Source organism: Molossus molossus, unplaced genomic scaffold (assembly GCF_014108415.1).
Source record: "Molossus molossus isolate mMolMol1 unplaced genomic scaffold, mMolMol1.p scaffold_m16_p_15, whole genome shotgun sequence".
Lineage (NCBI taxonomy): Eukaryota > Metazoa > Chordata > Mammalia > Chiroptera > Molossidae > Molossus > Molossus molossus.
This window is the reverse complement of record NW_023425350.1, coordinates 52,558,562-52,576,977: the sequence shown is the minus strand read 5'-3', so window position 1 is coordinate 52,576,977 and position 18,416 is coordinate 52,558,562. Positions and strand designations below refer to the sequence as shown.

The following is an 18,416-nucleotide window of genomic DNA, read 5'->3' as shown; positions in this document are numbered from 1 at the left end:
CACTACTCTGAAAATCTAGAGCTTCACTATCCAACACACAGCCACTATGCACATTAGCTATTTAAATCTAAATTAATTAAAATGAAATAAAATGTCAGATTCAGTTCTTCAGTTACACTAGCCAACACGGAACAGTTCCATCATCTCGGAAAGTTCTAATGGGTAGCACTGGTTTGGAGTCCAGATGAGTGGTTTCACCCCAGGCTGCACCGTAGAAATACCCAACACCTAGGAGTTGGTAAAGATGTGCAGGCCCCGCCCCCAACTAATTAAATCCGAACCTCCAGGTGGGGCCAGAGAGAGGCATCTGTGAAAGCTGCCAGGGATGCTGTGGTGTAGCTGGGTTAGGAACCTCTGGGCTGAACATCCCAGGGGGCCCAGACACCCACAGTAAACAGGAAGTTAGCTGTTCAGTGCAGCCTGCCATCAGAGTCTAGGACCTCAGGCTGGGTTTACAATGAGTGTCTCCCATCTGTAGAAGCAGAGTCTCCTCTTATGTGCATTTCCAACCCGATTTTATCAACACAAAGTTTATTCACCCCTACAGTTGACTTTGGTGTCCCTCAGGCTAAGGGTGGGTGGGGTGCAGAGCAGGCCAGAGGCAGTTCCCAGCCTGAGATTCCCTCCTGAGACTTCCCAAGGTCCCACTCCAGGCCAGCAGACCAGTCTAGCGTAATGAGGCTACCCCAAACTGCCATCAGCCAATGGGGGAAACAGAAGTGTCAAAAGCTCCAAAAGCCTTGGAGGAAGAGAGGAGAGTAGAGGTGGGGGAGACTCGGTGGAGAGAAAGACTAAAATGAAAGGGGGGCGAGAAAGGAAAAGCGAAACGAGAGACTTTAAGACTACAGAATAAGCAAGGCATTGAGAAGTCTAGAAACAGACGGAGGCAGGGGAGGGAGGTCAGGGGAGAGACTGCAGGCGCAACCGACAGTAGACGGTTAGGACCCCGCTTGGAAGAAGACCCAGGGAACACCAGTCATGAGCTCACAGGACACACACCCAAAACTCCCAGAAATGGGGGGAGAGGGGGGCTGCTGCACAGTGACCCTGTGGGACCTCAGAAACCCTGAGGACAGACAGATGACAGTTGTCACTGTCATGCCTGTTAGTTCCCTGTTTGCTTCCTGACCAGTGAGGGCAGTGAGTAGGTGTTCTGTTTACAGTCTCCATCCAACTCAGTTCACTGGCTTTTCCCCCTTTCCTCTTGCAAAATGAAAAATGTCACAAGGTTATTCTTGTCACTTCCTGGTATGTTGTTACTTTTATAGCTTTAGAATCTTTAATCTCGAATTCTTTTCTCACACTGCACGTGTAGGGTGCAAGCACCGTGAGGTCTCACCATGGAGCATCACGGAACCTCCTTGCAGGCTTCCTGCCTGCCTCCCCGCTCCTTGACCGGCCTGCGTCTAACATTCAAGCAAACTGCCGTCCGGGCCATGCACCATTGGCTCCTACAACGAAGCCAGAATTCCACCATTTCCACCAGTGACAGCATTGTTTGGGCAACCTCTGAAATTTTTCAGATATTTATAAGTGTACATTTAAATTTAAATTTGGTTTAATTACTATTTAATTTTTAATTTCTAGTTATTGATTTGAGAAAGAGAGAGACTGATATGTTGTTCCACTTATTTATGCATTCATTGGTTGCTTCTCGTACGTGCCCTGAGCGGGGATTGAACCCACAACCTTAGCATATCAGAACAATGGTCTAATCAACTGAGCTACCTGGCCAGGGCCAATGTTTAATTTTTAATTGCTAGAAATGCAAACTTGAGATAAATGTTTGGAAAACTCAAAAATTACATTCAAATGGTTATCAGAAAGAAGTTTCTGATAAAGTGGGAACTTGTGTGAATTTGCTTTTCTGCAAATCGACGTTTGAGGAACTGATTTCTAGCACTCTGGCTTTCTGAGAGCTTGCTTCCCTCCAAGAGCTGGAGGACGTCCACAGGGGCCAACAACAGGGCCCCAAGGTGCAATGCAGCCTGGCCCTGATGTGACCTCTGGCCCACAGGGCCAGGACAGCCCGTGTGTGGCACTGGCTTGGTGTCACACTGAAGGCCACCTGGCCTTTGAACTGTTCAAACACATGTTCATAGCCCCTGCTCTCATGCTGCCTTCCTGGTCTTAGAAATCTCCCCACAGGGTCTGTAAAATGCTGAATCTAATCATGAAAATGAAACACGCATTTCCTCTGCACGCCTCGCAGTAACCAAGCTGCCCTGCCTTTGCCCTCGCTGAGCTCTCTCCCTCCGCTGCAGCATCACCAGGGAACTGAACTCTCCAAAAGGTCCCAGCCCCCTGCTGGGCTTCCAAGCAGCCTCAGAAAGGTGCAATGATTATGAGCTTGTTGCAGATGAGCCCTCCAATCACAGCCCTGCTATCACTAACCTTTAAGAAAATTACCCAATCTCTCAGAGCCTCAGTTTCCCCATCTGTAATGATGACAATTATAACAGTGGTACATAACTGATTTTAAAAGATCTTGTATATAAAGACTCAGCACAGGGCCAGACTCTTGGCTAAACTCAGAAACGTCAGCTGTTGTGGTTTTGCTAATATTATCCTCAGCCTGGTATGGAGGCCTCTATCAATCGGGGCCCACTGCTCCCTTCGCACTTGGCTCCCATGTCATGTGACTTAGTTCCACCAAGAAGGCATTAGCCTGGCTGCTCTCGTACCCAGACAATGGAATGCCCTCACTTCCTCACCTCTTCAGAGCTTTCCCAGCCTCTAAGTCAGGCTGAGTGGCCCTCCTCCAGGAAGCCTTCCAGGACCACCCAGTGCTCAGCGTCACTCCCTTCCTGACCTGCAGGTCCACCATTCTTGCTTGTTAGAGGCTGCCGTATTTCCACAAAATGCCTGCCTGCATTAGGATGGCTTAGTATGAACGCAGTCCAGCCTCTGCCCCCGTGCAGGCTGGGGCTGCTGAGGCCCTGGCCCCCACACCGCCCACACATACCACGCCCCGCACCCATGGCAGCAGAACCGCAGAGAAACAGCGGCAGTTGGGTTTTTCTTCCAAGCTTTTTAAGATTTCAAACTTTCCAGGTGTTTTGCAACCTGAAACCCTTGTCAGCCTTCCTGGGTCTCTGAACCCTCCCTCTTTCCCTCTCTCTCCTTCCCCACCCCAAGGTAACATAGCCAGGCTCCCAGGACTCAGCCACCACTGACCCAGTTCCCAAACAAAAGCTCCCCTGTGAGCAGATCACTAACCAGCAGGACCATCGTGCCGCGTCCTTGTACCCAAGAGCGTGAACCACCCCTGCCGGCACCTAACACAGCTGCCCCTGCACCCACCATGCCCAGCAGGGACTGCTGAACCCCTGACAGTCAGGCTGTGCAGTGTCCCAGGCCATGCCACCTCACAATCAGCAGGGCCATCAATCTGCACGCTCAGTGGGTCCCGCCTACCCCCCGACCCATACCACCAGCACACACAAGGCCCAGGAGCTCCATGACAAGAGAAGGGGCCCATCACCAGCCTAGAGAGCCTGCTACCACAACTGTGTTCCTGCTAACCCCCCTGTCTGGAAACCCTCCCCACTGCCTATGTGAAATCACAACAGAAAACACCACCACAGGGAGATGTGCAGTCAGTGGGAACTGTTATCACTGTTCCAACTTCCGAACCACAGACCTCACCTCCAGGCCCACCTCTCCCACGCAGCCTTCCTTGAGAGCTCCCTGCTGGCGGCCTGCCTGCTTCCCGCAGGGTGCTGCTGCCCTCCCCAGTCTGCACGGGGCCAGGAGAGGGGCACACCCAGGCATCCCTGGGCTCAGCAGGACAAAGGGGCCTTCTCCTCCCCGCTCCCCAGGGCACAGGCTGTCTGTGCAAACACACACACCTGATTCTAGCCCATCTTCCTTCCCTGCAGCCTGGGCAGCTCTCAGATTAACCCATAGCTGAGATTTTGAGGCTGCAGCTAGGCAGCCACGAGAGGCAGGTGTTCAGTAAATGCTGAGTTGAAACACCAGCTCTCTGGGGCCCAGATTCTGGAATACATGTCCACCATGACTCTACCTGTACCTGCAGGCCCCGGAGACCCCTTGCCCGCCTCACCTGTTCCTCCCCATCGTCTCATGGTCTTTGACCACCACATGAAGCTCGGAGCCCTGGTCCAGGGGGATGCCCTTGAGGTCCCACTCAAAGCCCTGGAAGAAGAAGAAAAAAGACATCTTAACCTGAGGCCCCTAGGGGAAGAGACAGTCCAGTTCACCCTGTCCCCAAAGGGCACTGAGCAGGCATCCGTACATGATGCTGGTGGGCGGGTGGATAAATGAGTGAATGAATGAATACACGAATGGCAGGATCCCCAAAATTCAGAGTCACCGTGAGAGCTGAAGGCAGCAGAAGAGAGGAGGCCAGACTCCCATGACTCCCTCCCCAATTCAGTTCCACCAATTACCAGGCCTAGAAGCACAGCTGGGGAAAGGCCCAGAGATCCTGCAGGGTCCTCAGGGACCAAGATCAGTGTGCTCATCCAGAAGCCGGGCCCCTCCCTGGTGGGCAGCAGGAGTTAGTGGCACCTAGGGCAGGCCCAGCCGAGGCCCCAGGACCTTCCTCAGAGCAAAGACTTCCCTGTGCATCCCAACCCCATCCACACAAGGCATCCAGGGCTTCCCAAAGACCACAGGGGAGGCGTATGAAGGGAGCTGGCTAAGGGCAAGGGGCCAGCAGGGGCCAGAGGAGAACCTGGGGGATCTGGGAGGGCTATGGGAAAGAGGTGGGCTTTGGGCAGGAGGAATGGCCTGTGTAAGGGAGACAAGACAGGCAAGAGAGCCCCTAAACACCCTCTACCCGGCTGACCAGAGCTGGAGGGAAGAGAGAGAGACATCTTACTCCTCCCCACGCCACATCCAGGTCACAGGGGAGATGCCTCTGTTCACCTGCATGCCAGGCCACCAACTGTCCTCCCAGGTCCCAAACACCGGGGGACTTAGCTGGCACACCAGCCCCTCCCCACCTTGACACTACCTCTGAGAAAGCCCCCTTCCTGCACAGCCCTGGACTTGCCCCCACGAAAGCAGTGGCAGCAGAGAGAGAGGGAGGAAGGTAACAGACTCGCATACCTCATTCCACACAGGGTTCAGGCTGTTCTTGATGACTTTGGTTCTCTTCTTCACCCCTATGAGAGACACAAAGAGAGGGTGAGAGACCACGCCACCCCTGCACCTCCCATCGGGTGAGCGTCAACTTCTCAGACACGCGCTGCCGCTCACCCGCGAAGGAATCCTCACAAAACCAGCGGCTGCCCTGGTCCCCACCAGTCTGCATAGTGCCCTGTGCCCACCACAGGACTCCTCTCTCAGCTCTGGGGCCGAGAAACAGCAGCCCCATCAGAAGGGGGTTTTTAAAGAAAAATACCCAGACTGACTCTTCTTAATGCTTTCTTATTGTTATTCCTGACTTTCTAAATAAAATGTTTCAGTTGAACATTTTCTGACTCTAAGAATGAATGATCTTCACACAAAAGATTCCTTTTTTTTTTTAAGTCATCCACCTCCACATATTATATGATTCCATTTATATGGAATGTCCAGAATAAGCAAATCCACAGATAAGTAGTTTCCAGGGGCTGGGGGCAGATGGGAATGGGGAGTGAATGCTTAATGGAGGTTTCCTTTGGGGTGATGAGATTGTCTGGGGTCAGATAGTTTTGATGGTTGCGTAGCATTGTGACTATATTTAAAACAATTTTTTTTTCCTTTATTGATTTTAGAGAGAGAGGAAGGCACAGTGGGGAGAGAGACAGAAACATCCATGACAGAGAACATCGGCTGGCCGCCCCCTGCATGCCCCCCACTGGGGATCGGGCCCACAACCTGGGCATGTGCCCTGACCGGGCATGTGCAACCTCTTGGTGCGTGGTGCATGGGATGGTGCTCAACCACTGAGCCACACCAGCCGAGCTACTAAAAACTATTTAAATTGTACACTTTTAAATAGTTAAAATGGTGAATTTTAGAGTATGTAAATTTTATCTCAATTGAAAAAAATCCAGTTTACCCTGGCTTTGAAGGGGTCTATCTAAAGCAGGCTGTCCCAAGGCAGTTATATCTGTTCCTGAGGTCTGGAACTAGGTAATGCCGAATGGTTTGGGGTAGACAACAAGAAGAACTAACTCCACGATGCTGCAGATCAGACCCACAGTGCCCCGGATGAAGCCCTCCTCTGGAACCTTGGGCACAAAGGCATGGATGAGAGGCACAGAGGGGGCTAAGCGTGCCCCACTCTTCCATTAAGCACCAGAATAGAAATAATTCAGTGTTCAAATGGATGACTAAAAATGTTCAGCCAGACACAGAATTTATGTGTGGGTTGGATCTTAAAGATCACACAGTTCAACTCCACCTGTGCAAGGCTCTCCAGTGAGGAGCCTTTGGTCTCCGCCTGGACCGTTCAGCTTTAGGAGTCGGGACGGTGAGAGCACCTCGCGAGCCTCAGGAAGCCTCTCCGGGACCCCGCCCCCCCCCCCCCCAGCATCTCCCGGGACCCCGCCCCCCGAGGACCCCGCCCCCCGAGGCCTCCTCTGAAGCTGAGCAATGTCAGCGCTTGTCTGGTTTCCACGAAGTGCAACCTCTTGAGGGGTCAGCCCCCAACTGGGACACGTCAGAGCAGAAAGGAGAGGAAAGCAGAGGTGTCAAGGACACAAGCAAGGTTTAGGGAAGGACCTGGAAGAGAGAAACAGCAGAGGAAGCGAGAGCAAAGAAAACCATGGTGAAAGAAACACCTGAGGGAGAGAGGCAGAGCAGGGCCTGGTCGATTCTAAGGCAACTCTGTTGCAAATGGTTGCTCAGCTGGGTAAGTCCCCCAGGAGCTTCTGATCGACCCCACCCCCACCCCGCGCCATGGGACAGCGGAGCACCCAAGCCCCTCTCAGCACCTGTGGCAAATCTGTGATGTAGGGAAAGAGCCTGAACTTTGGAGGGATTGAGCAAAAAAGAGAAAGAACTCATGGAAATGGACAACAGTGTGGTGATTGTGGGGGGGCTGGAGGGGTGGAGGTGGGAGAGGGTATAGGGGAGATAAATGGTGACAGAAAATATAAAATTTTTTAAAAGCACAAAAACATTATTGAGGACCCCTAAGAGCTTTCATTAAGATGACTTATATCTATCAACTGTTACAGTGTTAGAAATTAAAACTGGGACCTTTAAAAATACTCATTTAGTAATTAACTTTAAATTAAAAATAACCAGCCCAGTACACGTGAACACAAGTGATATATTTTCATGAAAAAGACTAACTTCCTAAACAAAGGAAAAAGAAAGTGACACTGTTCACATTTTGCAGATCTCTTTTAATGCCTGACTGGGTTCTCATATCTACTTCTGCTGTCAATATGTTGAGATGTCTTGTTTTAGTTGCTATCTATAAAGAAAACTCAACCAGCCCTGGCCAGTTTCCTCCGTGGTTAGAGCATCAGCCCTCGAATGGAAGGGTCGTGGGTTCAATTCTGATCAAGGGCACATACCTGGGTTGTAGGTTCGATCCCTGGCCACAACCAGGGCTGTGAGGGAGGCAACAAATTGATGTGTGTGTCTCTCTCTCCCACACTCCTTCTCTTTCATTCTATCTAAAAAATACATGGAAAAATATCATCCGGTGAGGATTTAAAAAGAAATAAGGAAGAGAAAACCCAACCAGACATACAGTTGGAAAAGGTGGCATGTTCTAATAAGTTTTCAGATACCTGTGGATGTCCTATGATACTACACCAAAACTCAACAAGTAGTATTTCATTAACTTAAAGGTGAGTGGCAGTGTAAAATCTGAAAGCCAGTTGATGAACATTGTGTACTCTGTTACATTAGAATCCATTGTTCTATTTTACATTTTGAATGAATCTCTTACCCATACATGATTCTGTAACATCTTGTATTGGTCATTTAGAAAATTTCTGAGTTATGAAAACCATCCAAATGTTGACACGTTTCATTATATAACACCAAAAGATCACATGTATTGATATCACCATCAACCTCATTAGAAAAAGTATTAAATATTGGGAAACTGGAAGACACAAGTTGCCTAAAATTCCAATTTAGGTTTGAAAGCTCAAATTTTATGATCGTCACCATTCAGCTTGAAGTGGCAGATCCACTCATTCACTTTCAGGAGAATGTCTGCCAAATACCCTAGTCTAAATAATTACAGTTTCTTCAGTCATTGTTTCAAGTAAAAAAAAATCGTATGTTATGAAAAAAAAAATTGACTAGCTTAATTTGCAACTCAAGCAGCCACACAAGTGCCTTTTCTTGCCACATTCATTTTTCAGTGCGTAGCAGTGTGCTCTACACACACTTCCTAATTCAACACACACACTATTACCAAAACCTGTACTTCAGCATCGAGATTAACAAAATTAATAATTAGACTGCTTTATCAAGGACATTCTTCAATGAAACTGGCTTTTTTTTTTTTTTTTTTTTTTTTTTACTGCAACTACATGAGGATGAAGAAAAGTACTATTTGGTGCCAAGACCTTCATTAATATGAAGGCGCCAGCCGTTTCACTTTCCATCACTATCACTGCAGATGTCAACACAGCGAAAAAGGCAAGTAGCAGTCTTAGTGTTATTGTGAAATAGTTTTGACCTTGCTGACCTGCTCAAAGAGTCTTGAGGATTTCCAGGGGTCCGTGTACACACTGAAAAACCTCTTAGGAAATGTATTAAACATTTCAGCCTCTGTTTCTTCATCTGTAAGATAATAATAATGCCTCCTCATGGGCTTGTTGTGAAAATTAGACAGGATAGGATGAGTGAGGTGCCTAGCACACAGCATACTCATTAAATGTAAATTTATTTTCCCCTCCTCTCCCTTCTGTGCCCCATTCTGAAGCATTTAGTGAACTTCTACTGATTCTTCAACACCCAGATCATTTTCTCCACTGATAAGCCTTCCTTGACTTTCCCAGAGATGGTTGTAAACTGTGACCACATGTACCAGACAGCAGGATAACTGTGTCCTTCTATGTCTGTCTTCCCAACTGGACCGCGAAGTTCAGAGGGTAGACGCCATGCCTTTCTACGTTAGTAAACCTATTATATAACGAGGTCCTCTGTAGCTGGGCACTGAATGAATGAGTCCTTTTCTTCCCCAAGATGGCTGCAAGTTAACTTCCCCAGCAGAGGATGGAATCACTGTTCCCAGAGAACGCCATAAGAGTGCATTAACACGATGGCTGTGCATCAGTGAACAGAGGGGATGAAAGGAGGCACCGTGGGAGAGGTGTCCTGGGGGCACCAGAAGATTCTCAAGATTGGTCCAGGTCTGCCCCAGCTGACCACTCTAAATCTCCTGTGGGCTATGTTGGTGTGGCTTCTGCAGGCATTAGACACATGGCTTTGTGCTCATTCAAGTAATAGCCACTACTGTGTGACCTTAGGTAGGGTTTATAATATCACTAGGCCTTAACTCTCTCGGCAATAAATTAATAATAATGAGTGTCTATGAGGTTTTGAAAGGATATAAAATGTTATCTAAGCATCTATGTCCCCTCCCCCACCAGCTTCCCATGATCCACAGCAGTAACATGGAAAATTCCATCTGCAGCCTCTTGAGTTGTCCAGTGGAACACATTTCCTGGTGCTCCTGCAGTCTTAATGCAGCAGTGTCTGTGTGCCAAGCCCTGTGCAAACTGGCTTTTAAACATTTTCCACTTCCTGCCTTCCCTGAGGATGATGGAAACAAAGGCCCTCAATTCGATTCCACTGAGTCCTGGTTAGAAGGGTCAAGTCTGGGACCCTCTGGATGGCACTGAGGAGTCACTGGTGGACACTACGGTCCCAAAGAGGAACAACAAAGAAATGAAACATTAATCTAGCACAATCACATGACTTACAGATGCCGAGAAAAGGGAAGACAGGTTGTTAATTAAGAAACAATTAAGAAAATTGTTCCTTCCTCATCATGAATTTAGACCTATACTGTCCTTGTTAAGTAATTTTGGCCTTAAGAGATGTGGCTTTATACCCGTGTAACAGACTCAATAGTTAAAGATGCAGGAGAGCTTGCAGCTCATGCTGGGTTTCAGGGGAGGAGGCTACATCCTCTCCCCAGATTGCTCCATAGAATTGGGGCCAGCAGGCATCCGTGAGAATCGTGCTGAAGCTGTGGGGTGTTTTCCCAGGCTGAAGAGGAATGAACCTACCCTTCTGTCCCCCATGGAAATTCTCCTCTTTTCCCCTAAACCTACTCACACAACCCTGCCCAGACTCCTAGGCCAGAGTCTCCCATTGCTGCACAGTGTGAGTTTCACACTACTCATTGGGACCCATTAGAGAGACGGCCATGGCATGATTTAAGTGAGTTGACCAATATGTCTTTTTTATTCTTTTATTGATTTTTAGAGAGAGAGGAAGGGAGAAGAAGAAAGAGATAGAAGCATCAATGAAAGAGAACATCGACTGGCCGCCTCCCACATGTCCCCCACCAGGGATCTGGCCCATAATCTTCGCCTGTGCCCTGACCAGGAATCAAACCGATGAACTCTCGGTGCACAGGTCAACGTTCAGTCCACTGAGCCACACCAGCCGGGCACCAATATGTCTTTTTAATGACAGAACAGACTAGAAAAGAAAATGTCAGAGTATGCCTTTCATCCGTCAAGTACTATTACTTGAAACTTTTGATTATATTTTCACATATATATTTAAGTATGTGTACTATACCTTAATATGAAATAGAAGTCTTGCATGTAACAATCCAAAAAGTTTGACAACATTGCCTTGAAGGAAGATTGTCCGAGGAGAACTGGAGAACAAAGAAATCAGCATATCTGCCCTTGATGCCAAGAGCCAAGGTGTGTGGCAGGAATGACGGGAGACCACCTGGCCCCCCACTGAAGCCGACTCCGATGAAGGCCGTGGGCCGAGGCAGGGGAAGTGAGGAGGGCCTCAGAGACAGGTGAGAGGCCAGACCATCCTGCCCCAGCCAGACCTGGGGCCACCTGGCTGAGCAATCTCCACAGGCAAGAGCCACACATGCACCCTGATACCTACACGTCAGACGTGGCCATGGCCTCGCATAAGGAGCCATTTCACTGCCTTTCTGCTCACCACCTGGGAAAGTCCACCTATTAGTGGGCTGTGTTCCACAATGGTCTGGGTCCCAGGCCCATTCTGTGGGGACCGACACCTCTCAGAGGCCCAAGATGCATGTTGGCTCCCCAGGGCCTGGACATACAGGGGTTACTGTGTGGAAGGGAGCGCCCGACCAGCTGTCACTCTCCAGTGGCCAAGATAGGACAGACCTCTCCCTGGAACTCAATTATAAAGCTCACAGTACATTTGAGAAGCAGACAAAATGCTGGCTTTTGTGACACTGATGACAATGGGATCTTTGGGGCTGGCGGGATCATAGGGAAGACAAACTCTAAAGCAGCGGTTTTCAACCTGTGGGTCGCGACCCCTTTGGGGATGGAACGACCCTTTCACAGGGGTCACCTAAGACATAACAGTAGCAGAATTACAGTTATGAAGTAGCAACGAAAATAATTTTATGGTTGAGGGTCACCACAACATGAGAAACTGTATTAAAGGGCCGTGGCATTAGGAAGGTTGAGAACCACTCCAAGTCTAAAGCAAGGGTGTTCACTGAGGGTACACACCACGGTCTGTAATGTGGGAGGGTTTTATGCCTCACAAAGGATGGTTTAAGGACAGGCTAAGAAACACTGGTCCATTTCCCATGGCATCTCTAAGGCACCAAGGCCCAAGTGTCCATGGACGATAAATGGATAAATAGTATGTGGGATATCCATACCATGAAATATTACTCAGCCTTAAAAAAGAAGGCAATTCTAGCACATGCTACCACTTGGATGAACATTGAAAACATAATTCTAAATGAGATAAGCCCGACACAAAAGGACAAAGATATGATTCAACTTATATACAGTACCTAGAATGTCAAATTCATAGACACAGGAAGTAGAACAGAAGTTACCAGGCACTGGGAGCAGGGAGAAAGGGGAGCTATTATTTAATGAACATGGAGATTCAGTTTGCGATAATAAAAAACTTCCCTGGCCAGTTTGTTCAGTGGTTAGAACGTCGGCCTGCGGATCAATGGGTCGTAAGTTTGATTCCCAGTCAGGGGCACATACCTGGGTTACAGGTTCGATCCCCCAGCCCCAGGCAGTGTCGTGCAGGAGGCAACCAATTGACGTGTCTCTCTCACATTGATGGTTCTCTCTCTCCCCCAGCTCCCTTCCACCCTATCTAAAAATCAATGGAAAAATATCCTCAGGTGAGGATTAACAACAACAACAAAATGTTCTGGAGATAGATAGTGGTGATGGTTGCACAACAGTGTGAATGTGTTTAATACCACTTACAATCTGTGAAATGGTAAATTTGGTTAGTATATTATTCTACCACAATAAAAATTATTTTAAGGCACCAAGAAGTGAAATACCTCACTACAGTGAGTTGCTGTCCCTAGTATGTGAAGGACACTGACTTGCATGAGGGGAATGATGTACAAAAGTATACAGATTATTTCCATACGTGGTATATGCCTGGTACTATGCTGGGGACGGGATTGATTAAAGGGGTTGCCGCAGTCACCCTGCCCTTATATCCAAGTTGAGAAAGAAGCAGTCCCTGCTTCTTGGAGCTGAAAATGTTGGAGAGAGGGCCTGAGATTTCCAAGGATGGCCCCGCTGAACCCGTGTCCCAGCACTCACATCCCTGCACAGTGCCCCTCTACACTGACCTGCGCCAGCCCTGGGCTCAGAGCAGGGCCAGCAGTTCCCACTGTCATGCCTCTGGGCGACCAGAGCGTCCATGTCAGAGTGCAGCTACCCTGCAGGAGGGATGGTGTTGGAGGCCGGGTGGAAAGGAAAGGGTCCGAGGCTGCATGGAGAGACAGAGGCCCAGGAGTCTCCGCACTCCACCAGGAGAGGGTGAGAGTGAAACAGGGACAGTCACAGGCCAGATAAAAGTCCAGCCGAGACTCAGAGAGCATTATTCACAGTAGCTACAACGTATAAGCAACCCAAGCACCCATCACCAGATACATGGATAAGCAAAGCATGATATGTACACACAATAGAACACGATTCGGCCTTTAAAGAGAGGGAAATCCTGACAAATGCTACAATGTGGGCGAACCTTAAGGACATTGTGCTAAGTGAAATAAGCCATTCACCATGGGCTTAGAGGGAACAGGGAGATACTGTTTAATGGGCGGAGAGTTTTGGTTGAAGATGAAAGAGTTCTGGAGGTGGATGGTAGTAATGGTTGCACATAGTATGAATGTGCTTAATGCCACTGAACTGTACACTTAAAAATGGTTACAATGGTAAATTTTACATCCTGTGTATTTTACCACAATTTTTTTTTTTAAGTCCAGGTGGGAGGTGTGAAGATACAGGCTCTGGGGCTGGGTCTACACCAGTGTCTGGGTGAAGAAGGGGGCAGGGGAGGAGCAGAGGGTGTCTGAGTTTCACAGGGGTGCATAGCTGGCTGGGGGTGTCGATCACCTAGAGAGGGAGCAGGGGGAATGAGAGGAGATGGGTCTGGGCTTCCAGAGAGAGGCAGGCGGTACCTGCGGGATGAAGGACTTCCTGCGGAAGCTGCAGGGCGCCTCACACCCTGCAGGCCATCTCAGCCCGGCTCTTAGCTGCTCTTCAGTCTTTTCTGAGGACTTGCTCTGCACTGGGCACTCCCTTGACACGTCATTAGAATACCCATCAAAGGAAGCGATAGAAATTCAGAATACCAGCAGACAATCAAAGGCAGAGGCAACTGGAAGGAGAAAAGACAGCCCTGGCTTCTGCTGAAGGAAAGTCTGCTTTGCATCTTGGTACAGATCCCCCCAAGAAAAAGGGTAGGCTTTGCCCTGACTCGAGCCTGGGCACCCCAAGAACTTGGCAGCTGTCATTTTCTGCCCTACCCAGCAGAAGCTCTGCCCTTCTCACCCTCAAGAGCTCCCACCCCATCTCCATCTTGCCAAATCCTAACTGAAACCACACTTTCTGGGAGGGAAACAGGAGCCGGGAAGGGGCGGCGCTGGCCCGTATACTGGCGGCACTGGAATGCCCTCTGAGAGGGGCAATCTTCAAACTCCAAAGGCCAATTAGAACTGGGGAAGATACTAAAACATCTATAACAAAATTGTAATACTCTTTTTTTTTTCATGTTTTTATTGACCTCAGAGAAGGGAAGGGATGGGGAGAGAAAAACATCAATCTGCTGCCTCCTGCACCGCCCCCTACTGGGGATCAAGCCTATAACCAACCGGGGCCTGTGCCCGGCCTGGGAATCCACCAGCAACCTCCTGGTACATGGGTCAATGCTCAACCACTGAGCCACACTGGCTGGGCAAAATTTTAATGTTCTTAATATATAAAGAGCACTTGCAACTAATTAAGGAAGAGATAAACACCTGGCCCCCTCAAAATGGGTAAATTAAAAAGCAATTCAGTAAAATAAATTCAAATAGGTGATAAGTTTGAAATATCAAAAGTGCTATTTGAACCTAAGAAGTTATTAAAGGTTGACATGCTAATGCTTTGTGTCAGCAGGATTATAAGGAAACAAGCCTCCATACTCTGCTGATGGAAGGGTAAACCTGGTACAGATTTCCAGGACAGCAATTTGGAAAATGAAGCAAAGCCTTAAATATATAACCTCTGACACAGCAATGCCACTTCCAGGCTTTACCCAAGGGAAATAATTAAATATATACGGGGAAGGATTTAGACCAGGATAATTCTCACTGTGACATTATCATTTAAGTATTGACTATAAATATAGAAAGTTTGATAGAACTTAAATATTCATCAGTAGGAAGTTGAATAACCGAATTGTGGTGCAGCCGTATACTAAAATATTGTGCAGACATTTAGAAAGGTGTGGAGAAGAATATTTACTGACATAGGAAAATGCCCCTGGTTTATTGCCAAGTAAAAATGTAAATTGGCAAACATTTGAAAGAAGATATCTGGAATGGGATTACTCCAGAGAAAAAGGCAAGGGGTCTGGGGGCTTCTGGTGGAAGAGTGGGACCAACAAGACCCTGTTTCTTGACCTGGGTGCTATATATGGGTATTCCCTTCATAATTTATTCATTAAACCAGGGTTTCTCAACTTTGGCACTACTAACATTTAAGCCTTAATATTTAGTGTAGGAGTGGGGTGAGGGTTGTCCTGTGCACTGTACGATGTTTAGCAGCATCCCTGGCTTCTACCTACTAGATGTCAGTAGCGCGCGCTCGCACACACACACACACACACACACACACACACACACACAGAGTGAGGACGATCTGAAATGTCTCCAGAAAATGCCAAATGTCCCCTAAGGAACAAAATCACCCCAGGTAAGAATCCCTGCATTAAATCATACATTTGTCTTTTATGTACTTTATTTGGGTCTTAAATTTCACAACTAAAATTGCTTTTTTTAAAATGGAAAAAAATCTTGACAGATATATGTCAAATTATTAATAAATTAATTCAAAGTGCCAGGATTTGCAGCCACTTATTACTTTTGCCTCGTGTCCCTCTATAACATATCCTTTACACATTGAGTATATATTATGTTCACAAAAAGAAAGTCGATGACTGTTTCCAATGCTTTAACATCACTTCTAATGTCTAAAAAGCCAGATTCATTGAAACAACTATGAGGTATCACCTTACACCTGTCAGAATGGCCACCATCAACAAATCATCAAACAACAAGTGTTGGCGAGGGTGTGGAGAAAAGGGGACTCTAGTACACTGCTGGTGGGAATGCAGACTGGTGCAGCCACTCTGGAAAACACTATGGTGTTACCTGAAAAAATTAAAAATTGAACTGCCATTTGACCCAGTGGTCCCACTTCTAGGAATATACCCTAAGAAACCTGAAACACCAATCAGAAAGAATATATGTACCCCCATGTTCATAGCAGCACTATTTACAATAGCTAAGATCTGGAAACAGCCCAAGTGTCCATCAGTAGATGAATGGATAAAAAAGCAGTGGTACATGTACACAATGGAATACTATGAAGCTGTAAGAAAGAAAGATCTCTTATCCTTTGAGATGGCATTGAAAGACCTGGAGAGTATTATGCTAAGTGAAACAAGCCAAGCAGAAAAAGACAAATATCACGTGATCTCACTTACTTGTGGAATATAATGAACTAAACAAACTGCTGAACAAAATTAACCCAGAGACATGGAGGTGGTGTACAGACTGGCAAGCCTCAGAGGAGAGGGGTTTGTGGGGGAAGAGATAAACCACAGAACTTACATGCATGTATGCATGACCAATGAGCATAGACAACAAAGCTGGGGACAGGGTGGGGGGGAAGGGGAGGAGGGTGTCAATGGGGGAAAAATGAGAAACATCTCTAACAAAAACAAATTAATAAATAAAAAAATTTTAAAAAAGAAAAAGCCAGATTCAGATAATCCAGTGCCCCCTCAGCCCACCTTCCCTACAAAGGCGAGTCAGGTTTACCTCTCAGGTGTGTCTCAGCCTTCAGGCAGTTCTATAAGATTCCACCAGGCTCCTGCCCAAAATGTAGAGACACCACCCCCGAAGAGATAGAAGGGAGGAGAGGAGGAGAAAGGGGGCTAGGTTAGCTGGAGAGACATGGGGCGGGATGAGGGAGAGAGAAGAGACCCTACTGTCTCAGTTTGTGACTAGTGAGCCTGGGGAAGCCAATAGAAATTCACCAAGTGGAGACACGGGAGATCCAAAATTCAGGGGTCTGGTTTTGTTCTTGGATTCATCCCCAGCACCTGGACCAGCACCCAGCCTATAGTAGGTGCTTAATAAATGTATGCTCAATGAACTAAATGTATGAATGGAAGAACATAAACAATCACATTACAGAGCAGTAAATGGGCAGGGCAGACGAAAGGACAGATCACTAAATGCTAAGGGAAATGAAGCCACTCATTCACAAAGACAGTTAGTCAAAAAGATCTACCACGGCCCAGCCTGTGTAGCTCAGTAATTGAGCATGCATCGAGAGGTTGCCTGTTCGATTCCCAGTACCGACACATGCCGAGGCTGTGGGCTAAATCCCCAGTGGGGGCGTGCAGGGGGCGGACAATCAGTGTTCTCTCTCATCAGTGTTTCTACATCTTTCTTCCTCTCCCTCTCTCTCTAAAATCAATAAAGGGAAAAAATTTCTTTAACTATATGTATCTACCACAGCCCAGGTACTCATGGTAGTTTTAGTTAACTAATTAATTAATACAAGAACAAAGAAATGATAAGGATTCATTAATTACCTCTGCCCTGAGACAGGGAAACCAAAAAAGTACCTTTGGAGCTGGGCCTTCCAGAGTTCATAGTCTATTTCGGGAGGCTGGTCCTGAAATTACATCTGAAGCTGGAATGCTGGGGGAACAACTGCTTGGAAAGCGGAGCCAGCCAGGCCCCTGCACTGGGGCGGTGTGTGGGAGCAGAGCTCACGGTGCAGGCTGGCTTCTCTGCAAGCAGGCCACAGCCCCATCTGTGCCACAAGGGGTTCTCAACCCTGACAGCGCGTCTGATATATTTGGAGACTGTTTAGAAACACCTGTATCTGGGCCCCTCCTCAAGAGAGAGGAGGGGACAGGGAGGCTGGCAGGGAATTTTTTAAAGCTCCCACGTGATTGATTGCAGCCAGGGTTGAATATTCCATTCTAGATGATCTGTAAACTCTGGGTCCAATTCTAACAGCCTCCCTCTCTAAAACTCAGCTCTGCCCCAAACTCCAGTATGAATTCCCCTTGGGAAAAGGGGGGGATATCACATTAATTTCACCTTTCACTACATCTCACGTCTCTCGAGGTGTATTTCCAAAATGGAACCACCTGCATCAGGCAAGTTATCAATGCTGATTTTCAGGTCACTTAGACTTGCTGCATCAGAACCTCTATGAAGACCCAGGAATATGTCTTTCCAGCACACTCTCCAGAGGATTTTCAGGCACAGGAAAGCATGAAGACCACTACCCCAGGCTGTGTGATGGCCAGTGGCTGGACCAGAGAGACACAAACTACAGAGCCACTATTTGCCCCCAGCCCTGGGCTTCCTGATGCCCACTGCCAAGGATAGACCACTGCTCGCAAGGAGTCACAGAGTCCTGAGTGCGGAGCTGAGCACTGAGCACAGACCTGTGGGGATGAGTGCACTAACAGACCTCCCGAGGCACTGTGCATCCAGAGAGGAGAGACTAATGATAGCCAGGGGTGCCTGGTGCCTCCTTGGAGAAGGTAGTATTGCAGTGGGGTTTTGAAAGACAAGTGGACTTGGAACAATTGGATTTGTTACATTCAATGTTTCAGTTTCGCTAGGGGCTTGTCAGTGCCTAAACAGTAAGTCATTATAAAGGGTAGGGACATGCAGAGACTGGGAGAGGTTAGCAGCTACGAAGGCAGGGTACCTGGCCCAGAGCATCAACCAAAAG

General features: G+C 47.8%; 1 protein-coding gene across 14 annotated transcripts in view; it reads right to left on the bottom strand.

Moving 5' to 3' along the window:
* DYSF (dysferlin) overlaps positions 1 to 18,416 on the bottom strand; it is a 208,834-nt gene that overhangs the window by 178,027 nt on the left and 12,391 nt on the right. For all 14 annotated transcript variants that reach the window (XM_036262777.1, XM_036262775.1, XM_036262784.1 and 11 more), the window contains exons 2-3: positions 5,077 to 5,132; positions 4,067 to 4,158 (exon numbers count right to left, since the gene is read on the bottom strand). In XM_036262777.1, coding sequence (XP_036118670.1) covers positions 4,067 to 4,158; positions 5,077 to 5,132 — 148 coding nt within the window. The remainder of the gene's footprint in view (positions 1 to 4,066; positions 4,159 to 5,076; positions 5,133 to 18,416) is intronic.